Source organism: Microcaecilia unicolor, chromosome 11 (genome assembly GCF_901765095.1).
Source record: "Microcaecilia unicolor chromosome 11, aMicUni1.1, whole genome shotgun sequence".
Classification (NCBI taxonomy): Eukaryota; Metazoa; Chordata; class Amphibia; order Gymnophiona; family Siphonopidae; genus Microcaecilia; species Microcaecilia unicolor.
The window spans coordinates 172,390,992-172,418,342 of record NC_044041.1 but is presented as its reverse complement, the minus strand read 5'-3'; the positions used below and the strand labels follow the sequence as shown (position 1 = coordinate 172,418,342).

General features: G+C 40.4%; 1 protein-coding gene across 1 annotated transcript in view; it reads left to right on the top strand.

The window, feature by feature from the left end:
* Window positions 1-2,674: 2,674 nt before the first annotated feature.
* The window catches only part of LOC115479938 (cytochrome P450 2C19-like), a 39,898-nt gene continuing 15,221 nt past the window's right edge, over window positions 2,675-27,351 (top strand). Inside the window, exons 1-5 of the mRNA XM_030218272.1 lie at window positions 2,675-2,890; window positions 14,691-14,853; window positions 20,338-20,487; window positions 24,539-24,699; window positions 27,044-27,220. Coding sequence (XP_030074132.1) covers window positions 2,708-2,890; window positions 14,691-14,853; window positions 20,338-20,487; window positions 24,539-24,699; window positions 27,044-27,220 — 834 coding nt within the window. The 5' untranslated portion in view covers window positions 2,675-2,707. The remainder of the gene's footprint in view (window positions 2,891-14,690; window positions 14,854-20,337; window positions 20,488-24,538; window positions 24,700-27,043; window positions 27,221-27,351) is intronic.

Genomic DNA, 27,351 nt, shown 5'->3' with positions numbered 1-27,351 from the left:
TTTAATATTATAAATTCCCAGAAATAGAATATTCTAAAAGATTTAAAATAAGAAGGTAGGGTTTTGCTCCCATTTTATTTATTAAGGGAGAGGTGTAGCACACAGACGTCACAGAGGAAAGAGTGGATATCCGAAGTTGGGCCCCACCGCAAGAAAGATCCTGTGTACAAGTTTGGCGACAGCTAAGTACAATTGAATAACAAAGAGAGTTAAAGAATACAGATAACAGAAATAGACAAAAGTTATTACTTACCTTAAGTCTCCCGGGAGTGAAGATCCTTGACACCTGTAAAGAAAAGAATAACAAAGAATCAAATTCTAAAAAGGGGCGGGTCACTGATTATAGGGGTTTTTCTTAAACATATACATTTTCAAATTCTAAAAAGGGGTAGTGTGAATATTATAGTACTTATCTGATTTATTCTTGTCTGCAATGGTAAAGATGATAAACCTGTAAAGAAAGGAAAAGTTAAAAGGTTAATGTTGTGTAAATGTATTGATTCCATTAAGGAAACTGATAATAGAAATTATAGTTTAATTATTCCAAACCGGTTTACCATTTTCATGCACTGAAACTGTTGATGTTATTGAATAAATATCAAATTATTACATTTTACAAACTAGTCTGTTTTCCCTCAGAATCAGGAGTAATCCAAATTTTAGTTTTTTTCCCCCTTTAATTCTAGGAAGTAAAGGGCGGGGTTAGTGACCTGTGCAGCTTTCTGACGCTCAGTGGTGGGAAAGCTGGGAATTGGCCACGACTAATACCATCAGACTTCCAGCCTAACACTGTTAACTGAGTGTGAGCAAAGCTGATTACACTAGGGTGCACGCAATGAAGCTACTAAGAAGTAAATTTAAAACCAACTGGAGAAAATATTTCTTCATTCAATGTGTAATTAAACTCTGGAATTCGTTGCCAGAGAATGTGGTAAAAGCAGTTATCTTAGCAGGGTTTAAAAAAGGTTTGGATAATTTTCTAAAAGAAAAATGACCATAAGTCATTATTAAGATGGACTTGGGGAAATCTACTGCTTATTTCCAGAATAAGCAGTGCAAAATCTGTTTTATTGTTCTGGGATCTTGCCAGGTACTTGTGATATGGATTGGACACTGTTGGAAATAGGATAATGGGCTTTATGGATCTTCAATGTTTCCCATTATGACAATGCATATGCACTTATGCCCTTATTCTGTAAGGACAGTTATGCATGTAACTACTAGTGTACACCTGCATCAAAATGCCTAAATGTACAACTGCAGTACCTTGAGGCTGCTGCAAGAGGTCACAGCAGCCATTTTGAGGATGTTGCCACTAGGGGAAGGAGCGAGTTGGGTTCTCTCCTTCTCTCATTGCCCCTACTGTGCCACAAGGGATCTAAGGATGTAAGATAGGTCCAGGGGATCCTATATAGACCAGAGAGGGGGTTGTGTGTGTCACCGCTGTGGCCATGCCCAATGCCCAGGCTCACCCACTATCCTTGGGGGGTGTCAGGGTTTGGCTTCATGGCATCCTCCATTGACTTGGACAACTTTCCTAATGAGGCGGGCCATCAATGCCATTGCCCTGAGGCATCTGCCTGGAGTTGCAGCTTATGCTTGCTGTGTTCTGTCAGTGTAGGCTCCTCTAGGTGTGCACATGTTTTGAAGGTGCCAATTTAAAGGGCCAGTGGCGGGAAAGTCCCAGGAATGCCCATGATAACATCACAACTGGGTGCCTCATAAGGGATCCATGAACTTTTCATGACTGCCTTTGCAATGGGTGGCCTAGTCTGCCTAGTGGAAGTTGCAGCCTGTCCTCAGGCTTGTGTTCAGCCTGATCTTCAGCCCTGTCACTAGCCTAGTCTACAGCCTCGTCTTCAGCCTGTCTAAAGCCTCATCTTTAGCCTGTGTCCAGCCTTGTCTTCAGCTTGTGACTAGCCTTGTCTTCAGTTGTCTCCAGTCTTCATCCTGTTGTCCATCTCCAGCCCTGTTCCCAGCCTGTTCCATCTCAGCGTCATTCCAGTCCATGTCCTGTGTTCTGTTCCTGTCTGCTCCAGCATGTGTCTTCCGCCCTGTTCTTGCCTCGACCCAGTCTGTGCCCTCCGTCTAGTTCCATATTCCATTCAATAAGGTATGGATGCTGTTTACCTAGCAAATAGGACTCTTGGTTTTTTCATCAAACTAACTACAGGGTGAAAAAAATCTACTTTTGACTGGCGCTTACTGGCAATTAATTCTTCAGGCAGCATGAAGTACTGTATGGGGCTTGGGCAGTGGACAGCTTCAGCTGGTGGGCTTGGGCATGCACACCTGAAAAGGAAGGATTCAACATCACTGTGGGAGAGGGGTGAGGGAGAAGATCTGAGAGGAAATGTGAGGCCTAGGGATGCCAAGAAGAAATTACATAAGCACTAAGGGCGCCATCAGAGGAGAAAGTTTTGATTGTTTTTATGACAACCCTTCTGTGTTTCATATACAGCAATATTTTGGCAGGAGTTTTTGACACAGCAAACAATGCACCTGAATAATCATTTGAAAAGTAAATAATATGGAAAACTTGGTTAGAAGTTAAGTTGAACCAAGTTCACACAAATATAGCTCCATGATAATCCTGTTAATGGTAAACTGATTAATCAAGTTCCACCCTGGCTCGTTATATATAAAGTTGTGTGGCCCTAAATCACCTCTCAGCTTCTAAAGCTAGAGCCCTGATAGACATTCAAGAATGGAGCTGGTGGGAGCTAGCATTTTCTTGCTGGTGGGATGTCTCACCTTACTAATGATAGGCACAGTCCAGAAGAGAAGGAAGCAAGGTATCGGCAAGCTTCCTCCTGGACCCATTGGTCTCCCCTTCCTGGGCAACATACTACAGCTGAACAGTAAAGATATCTTCCTCTCACTAAATAAGGTACATCATTTTCTTCTTTCTGCTCAATTGGTGGTAGCTTAATCCTAGCATAGAGTTGCTTTATTTAAACAAATTGATCTTGACTCTTATTTTTGAAATAATAGAAATAATATTATTATCCTATTGCAAGCAAAGGGGGCTTTGTGAGACAGAAGCAGATGTCATAGCCTAAGATTAATAGGAGCATTGTACAAACTATGTATTTTGTTACAAAGTCTGTGGTTTCTTTTTATTCATGTATTTTGTCCCTATTTTCAAAACAGAAGTATGCACATATCATAACTTTGATGCTTATATGGATACAAAGTACCAACAAACATTTTGCATATCTTTTTTTCCCCTCAAGTAGCTTTTTCCCTCACATTTGAAAACGGAATTGCTATTTGTTAATCCCCCCGCCAGGATCATTTCTTTTAGGAATATTGAGGAAGGGCAATTTTCTGATGGCTAACTTACATAATCGTAACAGACTGACAGATATATACTCAAATCATGACCAGAGGCATTTTTCTCTATGTTAAATTCAAGTACTTAAATTAAATATTTGGAAATAGATGAACATGGGATACTTTGGACATGGAGGCTGTAGTTGAGGTGAGGGTGTGCAAATTGGAACATGAGTGAAAGCAAGATGGGGTATATGTGTGACTGTATGAATAGAAAATTACTGGATATAATGTGTCTTTGTGAGTGAGACATGTCTGTGAGGGACAGTGTGGGTTTCATGCTCGATATCTTTGAGATTGGAGTGAAGTTGGTATTGATAAGGCTGGTGAACTTTGGGCAGTAGTGGTATGGTCTACAGCTTTGTATTTGGGTGTCTATGGGTAGAACAGTCCTACATATGGAAGGACACATAAGAAATGAGAATCCTTCTGGACAAAAAGAAACAAACAAACAACAACAAAAACAAAGAGGAAAAAGCAAGTCCATCTGCCCTTTCTTCCTTCCTTCTTTTTTTTTTTTTTTACTGCATAAAAGGACTTTCTACTGTGCTAACTGAGTACTTCTAGTCAAAGCGGCTGCAAAATGACTTTTTGTACATTTTTTAAAGTAAGCTTTGGCTTGGCAGTTACAACCCTAAAAACAAAGACATAGGGGAATTAACCCACACAGTGTGAAGAGCGTACTTTGCAAGTGTGCAATCACAAGGGTGGAGTGTGGGTGGAATGTGGGCAAGGTACACTTAAGTTGCATGCATATCTCTTGAATCTAGGCATGAGTGTTTACACCAGCTGTAAATTCTCACACCTAAATATACACAAATATACACTGTTACACTTACGTTCTACAAAGGAAAGTAGAACACTAGAAAAGAAAGTACTTTCTTTCGAAGATCAGGCGTCCCTTGATAGATCTGTCCTCTAAAGGGTCATTCAAAAGGAGGGCACCAGCTTTTAGTTCAGCAGTGCCTAGTTACCCCGTTCCAGGCTGGAGAGTTTTGGACAATCCTGGTTTTGAACCAAAATTCTATGGTTCTTTAATTATGTCGATAGTTTACTAGAATCTATCCAAATTGGTCAAAATGAAAAACTAGTAGCTGAGAAATCCTCCAGAGTATTGGAAGTGATTTTAGATTCAGCTTTATCTTTTGAAGGCCAGATTAATAGCTTGTTTTAGAGAGTATTTTTTAGATTGCGACAATTATGGACAATTAGATCTTATTTCCATGAGTATCATTTTAGATTATTGGCTCAGAGTCTGATTTTAGCCCAGTTGGATTATTGTAATGTGTTATATGTGGGTACCTCTGTAAAACCAAGGAATCGATTACAGCTGTTGCAGAATAAGGCAGCTGGCATGATAATTTGATTGACTAAATTTGATCATGTGTCTCCATTATTAAGAGACTTACATTGTCTCTCTCTGCAGGCACTGATATCCTTTAAATATTGCTTGTATGGTTTTCAAGATTTGGCACAGTTTGATACCATTGTCTGATACCATTATAAGTTATTCATCTGGTCTCTGTTTTATTCAGACTAGGTTTTACATGCTTATCGGACAGGATGGATTTGATTGGCACTTCATTCAAGGGAGTTAGATTTCAGAAACCATTACAGAGTTCTTTTTCATATCAAGCTGTCCAAACTTGGAATAAATTATCTTCTGGATTAAAATATCAGACCACTTACAAATTATTTAGAAAGGGAATCAAAACTTACTTTTCTGAAAAATATATGAAAGTAGATGTTTGAATAGTTGTGCTCTGATATTGAACTTATGAAAGGTTATAATCCAGCTTATTTTCGAAGGAGATCGCTGGCCATCTTCCGACACAAATCAGGAGATGGCCGGCGATCTCCTGAACCCGGCCAAATCGGTATAATTGAAAGCCGATTTTGGCTGGTGCCAACTGCTTTCCGTCGCGGAGTCGGCCAGACTTCAAGGCAGGTTACAGAAGGCAGGGCGGGACGGGGGACTGGGTGGGGCATGGTTACGAGATGGCTGGCTTCGCCCGATAATGGAAAAAAGATGGCCGGCTTGGATGAGCATTTCGCCGGCTGCACTTGGTCCATTTATTTTTAGGACCAAGAGGGGCATAATCGAATGGCGTCGGCCATCTATATGGCCAGCCATCTTCAGGGCCGGCTCCGCAAAAGGGTGGAGCCAACCGTATTATCGTTGTGGGGAGTGGGTTTTTTTTTGGGGGGGGAGATTTGGGAGGCTCAGCACACAAGTAAAGGGAGGTATGCACCAGGGAGCAATTTTTGAAGTCCACTGCAGTGCCCCCTAGGGTGCCCGGTTGGTGTCCTGGCATGTGAGGGGGACCAGTGCACTACAAATGCTGGCTCATCCCACGACCAAACGGCTTGCATTTTGCCAGGTTTGAGATGGCAGGGCCCGGTTACTGGATATAATGTGTCTTTGTGAGTGAGACATGTCTGTGAGGGACAGTGTGGGTTTCATGCTCGATATCTTTGAGCTTGGAGTGAAGTTGGTATTGATAAGGCTGGTGAACTTTGGGCAGTAGTGGTATGGTCTACAGCTTTGTATTTGGGTGTCTATGGGTAGAACAGTCCTACATATGGAAGGACACATAAGAAATGAGAATCCTTCTGGACAAAAAGAAACAAACAAACAACAACAAAAACAAAGAGGAAAAAGCAAGTCCATCTGCCCTTTCTTCCTTCCTTCTTTTTTTTTTTTTTTTACTGCATAAAAGGACTTTCTACTGTGCTAACTGAGTACTTCTAGTCAAAGCGGCTGCAAAATGACTTTTTGTACATTTTTTAAAGTAAGCTTTGGCTTGGCAGTTACAACCCTAAAAACAAAGACATAGGGGAATTAACCCACACAGTGTGAAGAGCGTACTTTGCAAGTGTGCAATCACAAGGGTGGAGTGTGGGTGGAATGTGGGCAAGGTACACTTAAGTTGCATGCATATCTCTTGAATCTAGGCATGAGTGTTTACACCAGCTGTAAATTCTCACACCTAAATATACACAAATATACACTGTTACACTTACGTTCTACAAAGGAAAGTAGAACACTAGAAAAGAAAGTACTTTCTTTCGAAGATCAGGCGTCCCTTGATAGATCTGTCCTCTAAAGGGTCATTCAAAAGGAGGGCACCAGCTTTTAGTTCAGCAGTGCCTAGTTACCCCGTTCCAGGCTGGAGAGTTTTGGACAATCCTGGTTTTGAACCAAAATTCTATGGTTCTTTAATTATGTCGATAGTTTACTAGAATCTATCCAAATTGGTCAAAATGAAAAACTAGTAGCTGAGAAATCCTCCAGAGTATTGGAAGTGATTTTAGATTCAGCTTTATCTTTTGAAGGCCAGATTAATAGCTTGTTTTAGAGAGTATTTTTTAGATTGCGACAATTATGGACAATTAGATCTTATTTCCATGAGTATCATTTTAGATTATTGGCTCAGAGTCTGATTTTAGCCCAGTTGGATTATTGTAATGTGTTATATGTGGGTACCTCTGTAAAACCAAGGAATCGATTACAGCTGTTGCAGAATAAGGCAGCTGGCATGATAATTTGATTGACTAAATTTGATCATGTGTCTCCATTATTAAGAGACTTACATTGTCTCTCTCTGCAGGCACTGATATCCTTTAAATATTGCTTGTATGGTTTTCAAGATTTGGCACAGTTTGATACCATTGTCTGATACCATTATAAGTTATTCATCTGGTCTCTGTTTTATTCAGACTAGGTTTTACATGCTTATCGGACAGGATGGATTTGATTGGCACTTCATTCAAGGGAGTTAGATTTCAGAAACCATTACAGAGTTCTTTTTCATATCAAGCTGTCCAAACTTGGAATAAATTATCTTCTGGATTAAAATATCAGACCACTTACAAATTATTTAGAAAGGGAATCAAAACTTACTTTTCTGAAAAATATATGAAAGTAGATGTTTGAATAGTTGTGCTCTGATATTGAACTTATGAAAGGTTATAATCCAGCTTATTTTCGAAGGAGATCGCTGGCCATCTTCCGACACAAATCAGGAGATGGCCGGCGATCTCCTGAACCCGGCCAAATCGGTATAATTGAAAGCCGATTTTGGCTGGTGCCAACTGCTTTCCGTCGCGGAGTCGGCCAGACTTCAAGGCAGGTTACAGAAGGCAGGGCGGGACGGGGGACTGGGTGGGGCATGGTTACGAGATGGCTGGCTTCGCCCGATAATGGAAAAAAGATGGCCGGCTTGGATGAGCATTTCGCCGGCTGCACTTGGTCCATTTATTTTTAGGACCAAGAGGGGCATAATCGAATGGCGTCGGCCATCTATATGGCCAGCCATCTTCAGGGCCGGCTCCGCAAAAGGGTGGAGCCAACCGTATTATCGTTGTGGGGAGTGGGTTTTTTTTTGGGGGGGGGGATTTGGGAGGCTCAGCACACAAGTAAAGGGAGGTATGCACCAGGGAGCAATTTTTGAAGTCCACTGCAGTGCCCCCTAGGGTGCCCGGTTGGTGTCCTGGCATGTGAGGGGGACCAGTGCACTACAAATGCTGGCTCATCCCACGACCAAACGGCTTGCATTTTGCCAGGTTTGAGATGGCAGGGCCCGGTTTCCAATATGGCCCAAAACCGATGCCGGCCATCTCTAAATCCGGCGATCTCAAAATTTGACCTAAATGTTGAGATTTAGCCGGCCCCAACCGTATTATCGAAAGAAAAGATGGCCGGCCATCTTTTTCGATAATAATGTTGGCTCCGCCCCTTTGCGGAGCCGGCCCCGAAGATGGCCGGCCATATAGATGGCTGGCGCCATTCGATTATGCCCCTCCACATGTAATTTTATTGATAAGAACAGAACAGTAGCCATACTAGGTCAGACCAATCGTCCATCTAGCCTAGTATCCTGTTTCCAACAGTGACCGAGCTATGTCACAAGTACCTGGCAGAAACCCAAATTGTGGCAACATTCCATACTACAAATCCCATGGCAAGCAGTTGCTTCCCCATGTCTCTCTCAATAGCAAACTATGGACTTTTCCTCCAGGAATTTGTCCAAACCTTTTTAAATAATACTCTAACTGCTGTTACCACCTCCTCTGGCAAAGAGTTCCAGAGCTTAACTATTCGTTGAGTGAGAAAACATTTCCTCCTATTTGTTTTAAAAGTATTTCAGTGTAACTTCCTTGGGTGTCCCCTAGTCTTTGTACTTTTGGAACGAGTAAAATATCAATTTACTTCTAATCATTCTACACTACTCAGGATTGTTATACCTCAATCATATCTCCTCTTATCCATCTCTTTTCCAAGTTGAAAAGCCCTAACCTCTTTAGCCTTTCCTCATACGAGAGGAGTTCCATCCACTTTATCATTTTGGTCACTCTTCTTTGAACCTTTTCTACTTCCGTTATATATTTTTGGAATTATGGTGACCAGAACTGAATGTAATGCTCAAGGTGTGGTCGCACCATGGAGCGATGCAGAGGCATTATAGTATTTTTGGTCTTATTCATCATCCCTTTCCTAATAATTGCTAGCATCCTGTTTGCTTTTTTGGTCACAGCCACACACTGAGCAGATTTCAATATATTATCTGCAGTGAAACCTAGATCTTTTTCTTGAGGGCTGAGCCCCAAGGTGGACCCTAGCATCAGGTAACTATGATTCGGATTATTCTTTCCAATGTGTATTACCTTGCATTTGTCCACATTAAATTTCATCTGCCATTTGGATGCCCAGTCTTCCAATTCCCTAAGGTCTTCCAGTATTATTTCACAGTCCCCTCATGTTTTAACAATTTTGAATAAGTACATAAGTATTGCCACAGTGGGACAGACCAAAGGTTCATCAAGCCCAGTGTCCTGTTTCCAACGGTGGCCAATCCAGGTCACAAATACCTGGCAAGATCCCCAAAAAGTTCAATACATTTTACACTGCTTATCTTCAGCTTGGAGAAGAGATGGCTGAGGGGAGATATGATAGAGGTCTAGAAAATAATGAGTGGAGTGGAACAGGTAGACGTGAATTGTTTGTTTACTCTTTCCAAAATACAAGAACTAGGGGGCATTCGATGAAGCTACAAAGTAGTAAATTTAATATGAATCGCAGAAAAGTTTTCTTCACTCAATGTGTAATTAAACTCTGGAATTCGTTGCCAGAGAATGTGGTAAAGGTGGTTAGCTGAGCAGAGGGTTTCAACGTAACATCAACAACAACGCCTAGATCCTTTTCTTGGTTTGTGACTCCTAACGTGGAACCTTGCATTACGTAGCTGTAGTTCAGATTCATATTTCCCACATGCATCACTTTTCATTTGCTCACATTAAACATCAGCTGCCATTTAGACACCCAGTCTCCCAGTCATATCAGGTCCTCTTGTAATTTTTCACAATCCTCTCATGATTTAACAACTTTGAATAACTTTGTGTCGTCGGCAAATTTAATTACCTCACTAGTTACTTCCATCTCTAGATCATTTATAAATATACTCAAAAGCAGCGGTCCCAGAACAGACCCCTGGGGCAGTGGCGTAGGAAGGGGGGCGGTGGGGCAGTCTGCCCCGGGTGCACGCCACTGGAGGGTGTCGGCTCTGCTGGTTCACTGCTCTCTCTGCCCCGGAACAGGTTATTTCCTGTTCCGGGGCAGAGAGAGCAAGGAACCAGCAGAGCCGACGCAGCTCCCAGCAACAACGTGCACTCGAGGCGGAGCGCCAGTGGTAAGAATGCGCTCCGAGGGAGGGTGCGCGCGCTGAGGGGGGGGGTTGTGCCATGCTGCACCCGGGGGGGTGCGCAGCGATGACCCGCCCTGGGTGTCAGCTGCCCTCGCTACGCCACTGCCGTGGGGAACCCCACTATCTACCCTTTTCCATTGAGAATATTGACCATTTAACCCTACTCTCTGATTTCTATCTTTTAACAAGTTTTTAATCCACAGTAGGATATTACCTCCTGTCCCATGACTCTCCAATTTCTTCTGGAGTCTTTCATGAGGTACTTTGTCAAACGCCTTTTGAAAATCCAGGTACACAATAACATCAACCAGCTCACCTTTATCCACATGTTTGTGTCATCTTCAAATTTAATCACCTCATTTGTCAATCCGATTTCCATATCATTTAAAAATATGTTAAATAGCACTGGGCCCATTACTGATCACTGCTGCACTCCACTGTTCACCCTCCTCCATTGAGAGAAATTGCTATTTAACCCTACCTTCTGTTTTCTGTCCATTATCCAATTCCTAATCCTCACCAGAACCTTGCCTCCTATCCGATGGCTCTTTAGTTTCCTCAGGAGTCTCTCATAAGGAACTTTATTAAAAGCTTTCTGAAAATCTACATGCACTGTATCAACTGCCTCACTTTTATCCACATATTTATTTACACCTTAAAAGAAATGAAGCAAATTGATAAGATATCCCTTGGCTGAACCCAAGTTGACTCTATTCCATTAAACCATGTTTGTATACAGGATATGTAATTTTATTCTTTATCTAGCTTCCACTTTTTTGCTCGGCAATGATATCAGGCTTACCGGTCTGTAATTTCCTGGATCACCCCGATTGGAGGGTGGCCAATGTGACACTGATTTTTAAACTGCAATCTTCAGGTACTATGGACAATTGTAATGACAGGTTACATATTACTAACAGTAGATCAGCAATTTCATGCTTGAGTTCTTTGAGTACCCTTGGATGTATGCTATCCGGTCTAGGTGATTTGCTACTCTTTAATTTGTCAATTTGGCTCAGTACATCTTTGAGGTTCACTAAGATTTCTTTTAGTTTCTCCACATCATCACCCTTGAAAACCATTTCAGGTACAGGCAGATCTCTTACATCTTCTTCCGTGAAGACCGAAGCAAAGAATTCATTGAGTTTCTTCACTATGGCCTTGTCCTCCCTGAGTGCCTCTTTAAATCCTTCATGATCTAATGATCCCACGGATTCCCTTGCAGGCTTTCTGCTTCTGATGTACCTGAAAAAGTTGTTCTGTGATTTTTAGCCTCTATAGGGAGTTTCTCTTCATATTCTCTTTTACCCTTCTTTATTAAAGCTTTGCATCTGACTTGCCAATGTTTATGTTGCTTATTGTTTTCTTTATTTGGGTCCTTTTTCCATTCTTTGAAGGACAATCTTTTGGCTGTAATAGCATCTTTTACTTCACCTTTTAACCATGTTAGCTGTCGTTTTCTCTTCTTTCCACCCTTGCAAAGACATGGAATGCATCTGGTCTGGGCTTCTAAGATAGTATTTTTGAATAATGTCCACACCTGATTTAGTGTCCTAACCTTAACAACCGATCCTTTTAGAATCTTTTTAACCGTTTTTTCTTCATTTTATTATAGTCGCCCTTTCAAAAATTAAATGCTGCTACAATAGATTTCCTTTGTGGGTTCATTCCAGATAGTAGCTCAAACTTGATCATGTTATGATCACTGTTTCCTAGGGGACCCAACATTGCCACCTCTCGCACCATGCCCTGCATGCCTTCTGAGCTCGATGTTTTAAGTTGTAAATTTTGGACTTTTGGGATCTAGCGGGTTAAAATGCCATTTTAGATTAGATTAGAGCCCAAAGCAGTGTGGGATTTGTAGTGTCCAATCCTGACCATGCTAAAATCAGTGCTGCAAGTCCCATAGTACAACAGGATAGAGTGAACAGAAATTCAGAACTGTTCCAAATTCTGCAGCCTGGAACTGGATAACTTTCATGTGTCTCTCTTATTTGCCAGGAAGATGTATAAATGACCAGTATACTGGCATATTGGATTGTATGTGTGCATAGCTGACAAGCACAGTTACATGTGTAAATTACACGATATTGTGAGTTATGTACAACTTTTAGCAATCTTGGCATGAACATTTACTGCAGCTCTGTGACTGGTGTAAGTGTATTTGCCCTGTTACACTAAATGAAAAAAGAGGTGCCTGGTTTCCTTTATAGAATAAGCTCCAAATAGGTGCCCCTTTGTAGAATTACCCTGCACATAGGTCATTTTTATCATTCTTTTTCGCATGTATAATCATTTTACAGTGGAAAATATATTTTTTAGAAAACTACTTGACCACATGTGCATGTGCCACATATGCAAACAAAGTGTTGGCCTATTTTTTATGTGATTTTGAGTAGGTGTTTCAGGCAATGGTGTAGCTGCTGGGAGGGAGGGTGGGACAATTTGGGCTCAGGCATCTCCAAAGTCTGCAGTCTCCATTGCTGTGGGTGGCCAATATCCGGAAGCTCCACCAGCTGAAGACCACTTCCTCTTCTGCCTCCAGGGCACAGCACTTTCCAAGCTCTACAGTGGGCAGCATTGTCCTGAGCTGTTGTTACTGCTGCTGGCACCCTTTGTGCATGTTTTGTTTTCATGCATGCATGCATGAAAACCGAACACGTATTGGGGGGGTGGTAATGGTAACTGCACAGCAGCTGCAGCAAATCGTAGATATTGCCACTGGCTTCAGAGCTTGGAGAGTTTTGACAGCATTATCTATAGTCATCAATCTATATCTTGGCATCTAACCATTTTCATAGTATAATTTTGAAGATAGATCTCTTTCCTGGTGTGTAAAGATTTAGTAGATGTATATTTATTTATTTGTAGCATTTGTATCCCACATTTTCCCACCAATTTGCAGGCTCAATGTGGCTTACATTTGCCGTAATGGCGGATGCCATTTCCGGGTAATAGAATTATAGATGGTATTGCATTAGTGTGCGGACATACATGTTAAGAAATATACAATGGAACGTACATGGAACGTAACATAAATGGAGTAGATCATGGTAGAGAGGAATACATTAAGGTATTACATGAAGGTTTCTGAGTTATGAATTGGATTGTAACATACATTAGGTCATCTACTATAAAAGAGCCTATTCGACATGAGGTAGTGCTTGATCTTTGGTTATGTGAAAAAGTGTTTCGGTTTTATGTAGAACGTGTATAGTGTTATTATTTAGTATTTAAGATGAATGTTTATTGTATGCCTTCTTAAAAAGATCTGTTTTCAGTAGCCTTCTGAAGATAGTTAGGTCTTGCATTGTTTTTATGGCCTTCGGTAGTGCGTTCGGTAGCTTGGAGAATTCCCGCATAAAATTAAAGAAACAAACCACAGTTTAATGCAAGAATTCCAATCCTACTCCCAGATTCTATAAGGGTTGCCCAAGATCCATATGCAAACTAATTAGTTAATGAGCCATCAACAATCAATTATTAACATTAATTGACATAAATTAGGACTTACAAGCAGATCTGCCTATTTACTGTTTTATAACATTGCATGCCTAAATTTCCTTGCCTGCAAATCAAAAGGGGGTGTGGCCATGGGAGGGGCATGGGTGGGTCAGTGGTGTTCCAAAACTTTAGGTGCGGTGTCATAGAAGAGGATCATTTATGCACCCAGTGGCCATTTACACCATGTTTCAGCAGGCGTAAGTCCTCGCGCTCAAAGTTGGACGTGAGAATCCATGCTAAGTGTTATTCTATAAAAGTCCCTTAGCAATGAGCAACCTTTACAGAACTGGCAGTTAGTGTGGATTTTAAAGGTGCCTAACTTTGGGCAGCATTTACTGAACCTGGCCCCTACTGCACAGCAATTTTAATCATTCTGGTTGTATTCTGTGCATCTTTAAGCATATTTTAGAAATTCTATCTACTCAGATGTGCTTAGACTCTGTTGATCCCAGAAATCTTGGTGAAAGCTTGAATAGTTCAAACTGCAACTCAGCAGGGCCATGGTAAAAAGATGGCTTACAGAGTGGAGGAGTAGCCTAGTGATTAGAGCACCAGTCTTGACATCCTGAAGTGGCTGGTTCAAGTCACACTGCTGCTTCTTGTGAGCTTGGGAAAATCACTTAACCTCCCATTGTTTCATATGCAATATCAGATTGTGAGCCCTCCAGGTGTAGAAAATACCCAGTGTACCTGAATGTAACTCACCTTAAGCTACTACTGAAAAAGGTATGAGCAAAATGCACATAAATAATAATCTCAGTTATTCCCCAAACTTAGTTTTCTTCCTTACCCCTCCCATTTTTAGTTTACTCCTAAGAGCTATAAAAAAAATCTCTGGGGTATCTTTGTGATATAAAATAAACTCCAAATGCCAGATAAAGACAGTCTGTATTTCCACAGCTTTGACATTTGAAAATGTATGATCTGTAGTGGACTCATCCTTGAAAGTTCATGCCTCAATAAATAGTCTTTTAGAAACTGGTTAATGAATACGATAATATCAGCTTATTTATTCATTCTCTTGAAGACAAAAGGCTCTGGAAGGGGGCATGGGGTCCAATATATAATGATGAATAAATGTTAGCAATAGATTTTTGATAGCTGTTAGATTCATAGATAATGATCTGTCCATGATTGTTTTCTTAGCTAAGTGAGAAATATGGATCAGTGTTCACCATCCATATGGGCTCAGAACCAGTGGTGGTTCTGCGCGGTTATGACGTTGTAAAGGAGGCACTGAATGAACGGGGTGAGGATTTTGCCGGCAGGGGAAGCCTACCTATGTTGGACAGAGTCACCAGAGGTCACGGTAAGGACATTTCAAAGCATAAGAGTGTGGTAGCCGTGTTAGTCCACTCTTAAGGTTATCAATAGAAATCAAACAAAATAAAACATGGAAAAGAAATAAATAACCAAAGCATAAGAGAAATAAGAGGAAAACAAAGAAGCAGCAGACAAGTGGATGTGTAACCAGTGTTATATATAGATAAGATAATTGCCTTCTGGTGCTAGTTCCTCCCATCCCCCCTCTAATTTGGTTAGCCGATTCTCTAGGGTTTCCTTAAGATTTGCTACCCTTTATTGAGAGGTAATATAAAATTACATTATTATCAGTAAGTCCAGAAATATCAGGATAAGAGAATCTATAATCTTCAACATACAACAATTACCTCTCTCATATAAGCTGCAAAGTACTTAATGTACTATACTTATCCTGTGGAGTGCAAAAATTTTTAAAAAGTGTGAAAAAAGGACAAAGCCTCTGTACCTCAACCTCCACCCTTTATATGTTCAATGGGTAAGGAGGAAATCAAGGGGTCCAACTTGCTTCATCTGCATAAAAAAACTTTTATCACTGTAAGTTTTTGATAAAGACTACACAGGAAATTCTAATTTTAAAAAGGATTAACCTCCCCCCCCAAAAAAACATTTAGTTTTTAGGTTGGTGGCAGACACAAAAAACGTGCAAGCAAAGTCAGTCACACCGACTGTGGCCAAAGTTCAGCTATCGTGGGCTGTTTCAAGGCGTGCTTGACCAATCAGTAACGCTGAGCACACTTCATCTTCAATCTATCAGTAATACATTTTTATTCCATATAGTACCCAGAGCATGTTACAATAAGCATATATGCATATATAAAATAATCAACAGCATAGATAAGCCATTATTATAAAATTGCTTCACATTATGCTTAGTTCACTCCACATCAATTGCATAATAACAGAAAGTTTTCCTATACAACAAATTAAGATAAATCATAACCGGAATAATCCCTTCGATAGTCAGCCCTCAATGGTCAGCATTTGAGGCTGGCAAAAAATATTTAAAACATTTTTTTAGGGTGGGAGGGGGTTGGTGACCACTGGGGGAGTAAGGGGAGGTCATCCCCAATTCCCTCCGGTGGTCATCTGGTCAGTTTGGGCACCTTTTTGAGCCTTGGTCGTAACAAAAAATGGATCAAGTAAAGTTGCCCAAGTGCTCGTCAAGGACGCCCTTCTTTTTTCCATTATTGCTTGAGGACTCCCATGTGTTAGGCACGCCCCAGTCCTGCCTTCGCTATGCTTCTGACATGCCCCATAAACTTTGGTCATCCCCGCAATGGAAAGCAGCTGAGGACACCCAAAATCGGCTTTCAATTATGCCGATTTGGGCAACCCTGGGAGAAGGACGCCCATCTCCCGATTTGTGTTAAAAGATGGGCGCCCTTCTCTTTCGAAAATACAATACAAAACCAGAACACTGCACCAGTGATTTCATGGTAAGAATTCTGAAAGGGAACTTTAAAACAATACAGGAACGTAAGACCTTTGAAGTCAGAATGATTAAATATTTTGACACACACCAGACAGGACTTAACAAAGATCTGGGTTTTCTAGCCCATTATAAACCATAAAATTGTACTGCTTTGTCACCCTCTTGTCTCTTACCTATCCACCCCCATCCTGTTAGACAATCACTGAAATGCTTTGATGTTTCACTTAATATATACTGTCATCTACCAACATTTGCTTATTTCCGATCTGATGAAGAAGGGCAACCTGTGAAAGCTAATCAAGAAATGTATTAAGTTATGTCCAATAAAAAAGGTATCATCTTATTATCTTTTCCATGTTTTATTTCTATTGATTACCTGAAAATAAGCCCGATAATCTCTTGTGTCTGGAAATAGTTGTCACCTAAATTGTAATGCTCAATCAGAGAGAGAAGTACCATATGTGCTTTGAGTGGATGGTAAGCAGCCATTTATTCAAAGGCAGATTCAAATCACTTACTATGATAATAGGAACTGGAGGACATTCTGCTTCTGCCACTCCATGGAAGAAAGCAGGCTCAACCTTATTTGGGGCGTATAAATTAAGCAGAAGTAATTCACTATTGTTGATTAGTGTGTGAAACAGCAACCATCTACCTTAACTGTCCTTGACTTCTTTCTTGATTTGAAGGGAAATATCATTACTAAAAAGAATAGCTATGCCTCCTTTCTTACCTGTAGTTGGGGTTTGATAGTAGTAATTAACCCATTTAATCCCATTTGTCAGTTGTTTAATATCCTGTAAATTAGTCTTTTGGAGAAACATTATTTTAGCGTTCAACTTTTTTATTGCCATCATAATTTTCTTCCTTTTGACGGGATGCCTAAGCCCATGAATATTCCAAGATATTATCTTGGTGTCTTTAATATGTGGAGCCCAATGTAGGCAAGCTTTTTGCATTGAATATCTTGTTTCAAGGTGTGTCTTTTGTTCCTATTATAAAGACTGAATGTGTCCCTGATGCAGGCAATTCAGTTGTAGAAACGTGTTGCATGATGACTGAAACACTTCTATGATAGGAATTAATAACATACCTCATTATTAAAGATGGCTTCTTACAATAAATTCTCTATTCATTATCACTAGTTGGTTCTTTTGGCTGGTACTTTTTATGACATTTGCGATAAGACCTGTCCAGTGGATAAGTAAAATTTGCAACTATGAGGAACTGCTATATTTTTCTTGGTTATGTTCCATCATTGTTAATAGCAATTGACCAATATTTGGTTAACACCATTTACCGATCATGATCAGTTAGTGCAATGTAGTAATCTTCTATAACACAAGCATTCAGGAATGTTTCATTAAGATAAAGTCAAGGTTTTGCTAGGAGGTTGTCAGATGTCTCAAGCAGCAAGTGCCTCAGACCAGTTGCCATGTCCTTATTTTCTACAGTATACGGATACCCTCAGACAAGAAAATACTTTTGCTATAAGTTCCTGGAGTCTTATTATCTATTGTAATTTCTCTCTCGCTGTCTCTCTCATCCTGCTCCCTGACCTCAGATGTTTTTCTCCAAGAAAATATTCTTACTCTGAAGTTCTTTCTCAGTTTCATCAGCATCTTCTAGCTTTTCAACAGCTGCCAAACTTCCTTTGTCACTGGGCTTGGATTACTTTTACTACTGTGTAGAGGTGAAATTCTGCTGGACTGTTTCCACTGAATGCTGATTTTGTTTGTCGAATTTTCTTCATGTTTTGTGGGAGGACATTCACCATTATGCAATCACAAGAAATGCCTATCTGATTTATATACAGGTGACACTAAATTTTCAACAAGACTTATGAACTGTGGACTCATGATGCAGGCACTCTAGCCAAAACACGGCCCATGTTGAGTCCCTGTTATTGTTTTCCAATTATTTTCATTAATTAAAGTTTGTGAAAAGACTGTTTTGGCTTTGCACTGGTCCTTGGTTATCTACGCTGTGTTTTGCTTTCTACCCATGGAGATCGATCTTTTTTTTGCTTTTTTTTGTGGTCTCAGTACAGCCAATGTATCCCTTTCCCAGATTTCCTTCAAAGGATTAAATTATTTGCCTTGTTTCTAGCTTTGTTTTACCTATGTGAAATTGTCTCTTCTTTCTTGAACCATATGAGAACTTTTTTTTTAAGTTGCTTATTGCTCTTGGGTCCTCGAGCACTGTTCCCTCTTAGCTGAGTGGGAGTCCTCCACACACAGTTCTGGCAGTAGGGGGTGCTGTTTCGCTATCACATTTTCAATAGTGAGGGAAAGGCAAGCTCTTCGGGACTCCAGGGAACCTGCCTGTCTCAAGCCATTGAAAAGTACGTATTCCCTAAGCATGGTTCCTATCCTGTTTCCAGCTGCCTTCTATAGAAGGTTGGAGAAGCTAGTCTCCAACTTCTTATGGAATTCCAAATCACCCAGAATCTCCCTAGGGAAACTTAAATTATCAAAATTAAAAGGTGGAGTATGATTCCCTGATCTCCTATCTTATCAGAAAGCTTTTATTATCCGGCAAGGTCTAGAATGGATTGCCCCCTCTAATGCCAATTTTCCCCCTAGATTGTTGCTGCTGGAGCAGTCCGTAATCAATCCTCTCATACTTATTTAGTAGGTATGCAACTCCCCAAGCGTATTGCTTCTAACCCTATCATTCTCACCACCCATAGATTGCTGTCCTCGTTTGATAAACTATTAAACATTCCCTGGTCCTCTACTTTATATATGCCCATCTGGAATAACCCTAAATTTACAATTGGTAAAAAACAAGTGTCCTGGTCTCATTGGCAACGAATAGGTATATGGACTCTTGGACATTTTTGTTGATGTAAGCACTCATGCTTGGAAGTCGTTCTCAACTATGCAGGCTGACTTTCCCTTATTAAGCTCTCACTTTTACCAGTGGTTACAACTTAGCTCCATGTTGAAAAAATCCAACTTACAAATTACCAAGATGCCCCATTCTCCAGAGGTTATTGATGTAGCTTTCAGTCCACCAGACATGTTGCATTGCACGTTTATACTATCCTTTTAAGTAAATCTTCCATCACATGTCTGGGCCTCCATAGGTGTTGGGAAGAGGATATTCAGCAGCCCATTTCCGATAGCAGCTGGAGACGGGTATGGAACTCAATGTTTAAGTGCTCCAGATCTGCGGCCATAACACGGTCCCTCTATTTTTTCATGCATAGATCACTATGGACTCCCTTCAGGTCGCATTCAATTAACCCTTCCATTCCCAGCTCGTGTTGGTCTTGTCATAATCAACTGGGCACTATCAAGCATCTTACTTTTGAATGTGTATGTATAAAACCATTTTGGGATGACATCTGGCTCACTTTAACAGATGTGTTTCATTTCACTGGCCCTATGTTATACAAATATGTGTTGCTTCGAGACCAGTGTTTTCAATCTATGTTAAGTCAGAATGCTTCCTTGCTTGTTAATACTTTACTTGCTTTAGCCTTGAAAACTGTATTCTGCCACTGGAAGACTCTGAATCAAGCCACACATCAAGGCTGGTGGAAATTAGTATTTCAGACTTATAAGTATGAAACATTCCTTGCTAAAAAGTCCTGTCGCTATATTTCTTATAAGGAAAAGTGGTCTTTGTTGCTCACGTACTTTAGAGATGCATGTTGAGAAGTCCTTTCCCTCATGGGTGTTTTTTTTTACTTTTCCTTCTTCTTCTTTTCTCTTTTCCCTCCCTCATGCTTTTTGGCATTTGTATGATGTTATAATGCTTTCTAATATGTTATTCTGTTCTTAAATCAATAAAAATACCAAGACTGAAAACACAATATTAAAGCACTCCTTCCCCCCCCCCCCCCCACACACACAAACTGTCAGCAATGCAGTTGGATAACTCCTGCTCAGCATAGAGGGAACAGTGTCCTTCTGTTGTGGAGTGCCTGCCCACAATCACTGTTATTCAATAAATTGGTTTAATAATATTTTTTTTAATTACCCTAATCCTTTTCAGAAGAATTCAGTAACACTTATTCACTCTCTTCAGGAGTCATAGGCAGCAATGGAGCACGGTGGAAGCAACTCCGACGGTTTTCCCTCATGACTCTGAGGAATTTTGGGATGGGGAAGAGAAGCATTGAGGAACGAATCCAAGAAGAGGCCCAGTTCTTAGTGGAGGCACTCAGAAAAACTGAAGGTTTGTGCTATAAGGTTTACTAAACAATGATCATTATTCCTTTCCTTTTTGGGTTTTCACTAGTACCAGATGATAATGTATGGTTGCAATGCAGGTTCATTTAAAAAGGTTTATTCACTTTTCTATCTATAGTATAACTTGATGGATAGAAGAAGAGCTTTTGGCCTGAATCTTCCTATGGGAATCTTTGAAGGCTGCATGATATTTTTTTGTTCAAGAGGTGGTGTTAAGAATTATCAAAGATGTTTCACATGAACTTTCCATATGACATACTATGAGGAAACTTGTTAGGTGAGACTAGAACTAGATACTTTTTGGTCTAGATGAAACAGCTCTATCTATCATTCAAAAGGTGTGGGTTTGCGTTGGTTTAACTGTAGAAGCAGTTCTGTCTTTCTGTAATAGTAGCTACATTCCACTACTAGAGGGGATTCATTACGAGGCCATTTTCCAGATATTTATTTAAAAAGTGTTATATACTCTATTCTTAGTAGGTCCTAGTCAAGATAGATTACAAATTAATATGCAACAAAAGTATAGAAATTAAGCTTTCAGACGTACTGCCAAAAGCCCTGAAAACTACCTGCGACCACCTACAATTCAGAAAAATGCTAAAAACTCACTTGTTTAAAAAAGCATATCCTACTGACCCAACATAACCAAAAGATTCCCCACAACACAACATCAATAGAACGTAATGGACATAACACAACTCTTCATTGAATGATCCTCTAATGTGGCAGTACCACATGAACTTTATCTTTATCCTACCACAACATCACATTGTATTTGTTTACCCCGGAGATTGTAAACACCTCTCTGGCTCTATGTAAGCCACATTGAGCCTGCAAATATGTGGGAAAATGTGGGATACAAATGTAACAAATAAAATAAAATAAAATAAATAAAAACTGGGAGAATACTTGAAGAAGGAGCTTTTGGAGTGGGAAGGTGTTGGAGAAGTGGAAAATCAGTGGTCAAAGCTAAAGGCTGCTATAAATATGGTGACTGATCTTTATGCGAGGAAAGTAAACAAAACAAAGAGAAACAGGAAGCCTATATGGTTCTCTAAACAAATAGCTGAAAAAATAACAGTAAACGATGCTTTGTTCAAGAAATACAAAAGAATTCAACGAGAGGATCACGGAAAAGATTATTGAATTAAACTGTACTAGGCTGCGTTTTGTGTTCAGATCTTAACCAAAGATAAAGATCAAGGAAGATTGAACATTGTTCATTTGCCGTATCACGGAGCGTTTTGCAATATAAAAGCATTACTTTGCCCCGGGCTTGCATCGGTTTTCTGCACAGGACACCAGTGCCCTCATCATCCTACTTATAAAATCATCCCCCTCCAGATTCAACAAGAGCTCTTTTGCTACAACTATTCAGCTAAGTAGCCACTTTTATGACTGTTTATGACTTTTTTGTTTCTTTTGGGCAATCTTTTATAGGCTAGGAGGTAGGGTGTGCGATGATGCTGGGATGGTGTTTTTATATGTCTGCAGCCCTCGGGTTGCTGTAAAGCACCAAAACAAAATGAGCACAATTTATCACTTATAATTTTATATTTAAATGTTGCATATTATTGATTTTTGATTTTTCTTTAATACATCTGTATTTTGGTTTCTGTTATATTAATGAGTTTACTTTGTTGGAAACCGACATTTAACTGAAAACCCACCACATTTATCAGCCAGTTAAAATGTAATACCAAGAAGTGCAGAGTGATGCATTTGGGGTGCAGAAACTCAAAAGAGAGATACCGAATAGGAGGGGAGAAATTAGTAAGCTCGACTCAGGAGAGAGACTTTGGAGTGTTGGTGTCCAAGAATCTGAATGTGAAGAAACAATGTGACAAGGCGACGGCCGTGGCCAGAAGTATGCTAGGCTGCATAGAAAGGGGTATAACCAGCAGAAGAAAGGAGGTGTTGATGCCACTCTACAAGTCATTGATGAGGCTCCACTTGGAGTATTGTGTTCAGTTTTGGAGGCTGTATCTTGCTAAAGATGTAAAAAGACTGGAAGCGGTGCAAAGAAAAACTACAAAAATGGTATGCAAACCATATGAGCAGAGACTTGCCGACCTGAACATGTATACCTTGGAGGAATGGAGAAACAAGGGTGACATGATACAGACGTTCAAATATTTGAAAGATATTAATCCACAAACGAACCCTTTCCAGAGACGGGAAGGTGGTAGAACTAGAGGACATGAAATGAGGTTAAGGGGGGCAGACTCAGGAGTAATGTCAGGAAGTATTTTTCACAGAAAGGGTGGTAGATACGTGGAATGCCCTCCCACGGGAGGTGGTGAAGGTGAAAACAATAATAGAATTCAAACATGCGTGGGATAAACACAAAGGAATCCTGTTTAGAAGGAATAGATCTATGGAATCTTAGCGGAGATTGGGTGGCGAAGCAGATAATTGGGTGGACTTCTTCGGTCTGCGCCCTTATCTTGGCTGAATAGATATGGATGGGCTGGAGTGTAAATTTAAGGGGCTTCAATGTTAGCTTCAGAACTTTTAGTACAGGAACAGTGCTGGGCAGACTTTTACGGTCTGTGCCCTGAGGGTGGCAGAGTCAAATCAAGCTTGGGTATACATATAAAGTATCACATACCATGTAAAATGAGTTTATCTTGTTGGACAGACTGGGTGGACCGTTCAGGTCTTTATCTGCCGTCATTTACTATGTTACTATGACATGAATGCATAATGTAGGTTTATAGAGTCTTAGACAGAAGTATATTATACTGTATGTGTATCAGATGGTGGCAGAAAGCAATTTAGAAAATCATGTAAATGATGCATAGGGTACAACTTTAATCTGTATTGGGTTACACTCAACGGAATAATAACTGCTTTAGACTTTTCTTCAAGGATAATAATTGGAGATCCCATTTTCTTAGCATATCAGGGAGTTTGTCCCACTTTTCTGCAGCAAACTCTCTAAAAGCTTTCCTATATCATGATTCTTTTTTCCATTATTTGTCTGCCTGGATAGAATAATAGGATACTCTGAGTGAATCACAACAGACAATTTGGGATACATTTTATTAGATGCTAAATAGAATTGTTGGCTTCTGAGTTTGTATCACTTTAAAAATTAAAACCATAGTTTAAAGACACATAGACTGATTTTCAAAGTAATTTAACTGGGTAGGAGTTCTCCTCATTGCTTACATCACTTCCCACTGCCTAAGTGAGGATAATTGGTGGCAGTTAACTGGAGAGTAATGCTGAATTTCCCCACAGATTGCCCAACCAAAATGTGGGCAGATTAGCGGAAGTGCTGGGGGCGACACTAGAGAGGAGCCCGGGCTTATATGGATGCCGGAAAAATTCATTGCCAGCACCCACATAACTCTCTTATGCAGCATGCTGGTCAGCCTCTCATAAGGTCTGGCAAGCCCCAAATTAACCCCCAATAATGGGAAGGGAAAGGGAAATGGGACTTGATATACCGCCTTTCTGAGGTTTTTGCACCTACATTCAAAATGGTTTACATATATTCAGGTACTTATTTTGTACCAAGGGCAATGGAGGGTTAAGTGACTTGCCCAGAGTCACAAAGAACTGTAGGGGGAATTGAACTCAGTTCCCCAGGAGCAAAGTCCATTGCACTAACCACTAGGCTACTCCTCCACTCATCAGTGCCAATGCCTGGACAAAGCTGGCACTGAATATTGGGAGCTAACTTAGCAGGTGACTATGTTTTAAAAATCGTTGACATTTGCCATCTGAATATCAGGAGGTCAGTGTTCTTTAACAGACAGCCAGTGTAAGGAAGGCAGAAATGGAAACGTTTTATCACTTCTTTCATGACTTGTTAGGTATCTAGCTAACATATTTTGTGTTATCTGCAGTTTCTTTAATGGCTTGGCTGATAAGCTCAGATATTGATGGTTGCAATAGTCTAGAGAACTTACAATTAAGGTTTGTACAATTGATATGAACAAGTTAGGGTCCAAATATAGTCACTGCTTCTTTACCATGCTCATGTTGCAGTAAATCTGACATATTACTTTTTTTCTCCATTATACTAGAGTTGCCCTTTGATCCCACATACTTCTTCAGTCGCTCTGTTTCCAATGTCATCTGCTCTGTGGTCTTCGGGGGACGATTTGACTATGAAGACAAGAACTTCCTTATCTTACTCAGTTTGATAAATGATTTCTTTCGAATTTTTAGCACAGGCTGGGTGCAGGTAAAATACTAAGTTTTAATTTGTTTTCTTGTAAAGGTGTACTTTGGAGTCACTTTAAAGCAAGAATGACTGGGAAAGGAAAGCTCTTCTATTGGTCAGAGGCTGTGGGAGGGATCACAGGCAGCCAGGAGAGCCGTAACTAGTCAAGTTTGATCCTATTTTATCTAGCATCAGCTACAGATATATGGAACCAAATACAAAGCTGACATTTTTAGTGTCCTTGGGATCATGCAAAGTACCTGTGGGCTTATAGATTGATTTTTAAAGTGAAAGACCCCAAAGGCAAAGTTCCCTCTAAGCTGAGCAGTAGGTCCTCCAACTTCATTGCTGCCAGTAGGGGGTGATGCTTCAGTATTATATTTTCAATTGATAGGGACTGACTGTTTCCCTGGAGGGGATTGCCTGTCCTTCACTATTGAGACTAGCGAAACAGCACCCCCTATTGGCAGGACTATAGGTGTAGGACTCCTGCTCAGCTTAGAGAGAACATAGTTTTCCTTTAAAAATCAGCTGGCTGGGGCTGCGGTATGATCGGCGTCAGCGGACGCGTTGCAACCTACCTCTAGCAAACGCTGGAACGAGACTCTTGCCTGCCGATTACGATGGGTAAGAGACGGGGGAAGGTCAGGGAGACTCCCTCTCTCCCTGGAAGTAGACCCTCGCTCCAACAGCCGACGCTCGAGCGGTTTGGAATTGCCTCCGGTTCAGAAGTGACTTCTACCCCTGCTGCTGGAGCCAGCGTATCAGAGCTGGCCGACAGTGTTAACGGGGCTTCCTTGAGCCCTGTTTTGCGTGCAGCGCCCCCTCAACCAGGAAGTGAGCGCTTCGTGATGAGTCCTGCTGCTCAAACCCCGTCTGGAGAAGAGAGCATTCAGGGAGGGAACCTACACGAAATTGGAACAAACGCTGCCAGCTTGAGTATTCCAGAGGATAGTTCTGCTCCTGTAGTTTCTACTACACTTGTGAGTATCCTGGAACAAACTGCTAGAGCACCCCGACTGGTTTTTGAGGGAAAAGAAAAACCTGCTGTAGTGACATTAGAGTCACTTTGGGAACTGAATTCTTCCACTCTCAATGCTTTACAGACTTTGATAACAAAGAATACTGAAAGTATCAAGGTTATAGCCGAAACTGCATTAAAACAGTTACAAGTTAATGATTACCAAGCCAAGGAGGTTAAAACTCTATCCGAAAAATTTGCAAAAATGGAACTTGTGGAACAATCTTTGATTAAGGACAGGTGTTTTGCCTCTAAGCGCTTGGAGTATTTGGAGAACCAGTCAAAGAAACTTAACCTTCGTATTATAAACTTTCCAAAATCGCCACTTATTACCTCTGTACAAATGGTTAAGAAATATTTAGTGGAGGTTCTGGGAATGACTGATAGTTCATTACCACCTATTACAAGAGCATATTATTTACAGAGTACTGGTAAAGTACTTGATAACTTAAATCCTACAGGTGGAATGAATCTAACTGAGTTCCTAGAATCTTCTTTGGAGGTAGTCACACAAAGGTTAACTTTGTTGGTGACATTCGCTCTAGAGATAGATAGAGATGCAGTGCTTAGGCTGTCCTTGAGACATCTTAATTCTTTATTTTTGGGCTCCAAAGTAAGGGTTTTCCCGGATCTTGCCAGGGAAACCCAGAAGAGACGAAAGTTATTCTTACTACTCCGTTCAAGGGTAGTAGCAATTGGTGCAAATTTTCAATTAAAGTTTCCTTGTGTTTGTAGAATTTTACACCAAACAAAACAATTTCAGTTTTTTGAGCCTAGTCAATTGGAGGACTTTTTGAAAAGCAAAGAGGGTGTGATTGTGAGAATTTAGAACCAAATGAAACACTGTATAGCAGCTTGGAGTAGGTCATTCTGAATATGACGCAATCTGTTGATTAATATTTTGATTGAGCTTTGTTAAATTAGCTCATAAATATATATTTCTTTTCCTCTTGGGTCAATTACATTTATTTGTGGACGATAGTTATTATACCCCTTGTTTTTTTTTCTTAGAATTTTGCTTTTGTAAGTAAAGATGATATTATTATTGCATGTATCGTGTTATATTCAAGACTGATTGAATATTGTATAATGGAAAATTTTGAAAAAAAAAAAAAATCAGCTGGCTGGCCAGTGCTGTGTGAATCTCTTACTCTACATACTGTGCAGGTGCAAAACTGGTGTGAATGATAACAATGCTACAAGGAATTGAGTTTGCAAACACTGCTCGACCAGTTGTAATTGTTAAGTCTTCTTCTATTTTTCCTGTTTTGAGTCCCCTGGACTAACACTGTGTTGAACTTGCACCTGCAGCCCTTGTCAAATAATGTTTTCCTTGCCTTCTAGCTCTATAATTTCTTCCCTAATGTGATGGAGTACCTGCCTGGTCTTCACAAGAAGGCGGTTAAAGAGGGTGCTCAGATGATGGCTTTTGCGGCAGATAGAGTGAAGAAGCACCAGGAAACCCTGGATCCCAACTCTCCTCGTGACTTCATTGATTGCTTCCTCATAAAAATGGAAAAGGTACTGTGAAACTGGGTAGGGGGGTGGAGTGCATATGAGGAAAGAGAAATAGCAGGAGCTCCTACGTATCTTTCCATAGTGTATAGTCAAGGATACTACTATAGAAGAATAGATGTGGATCAATATTTATA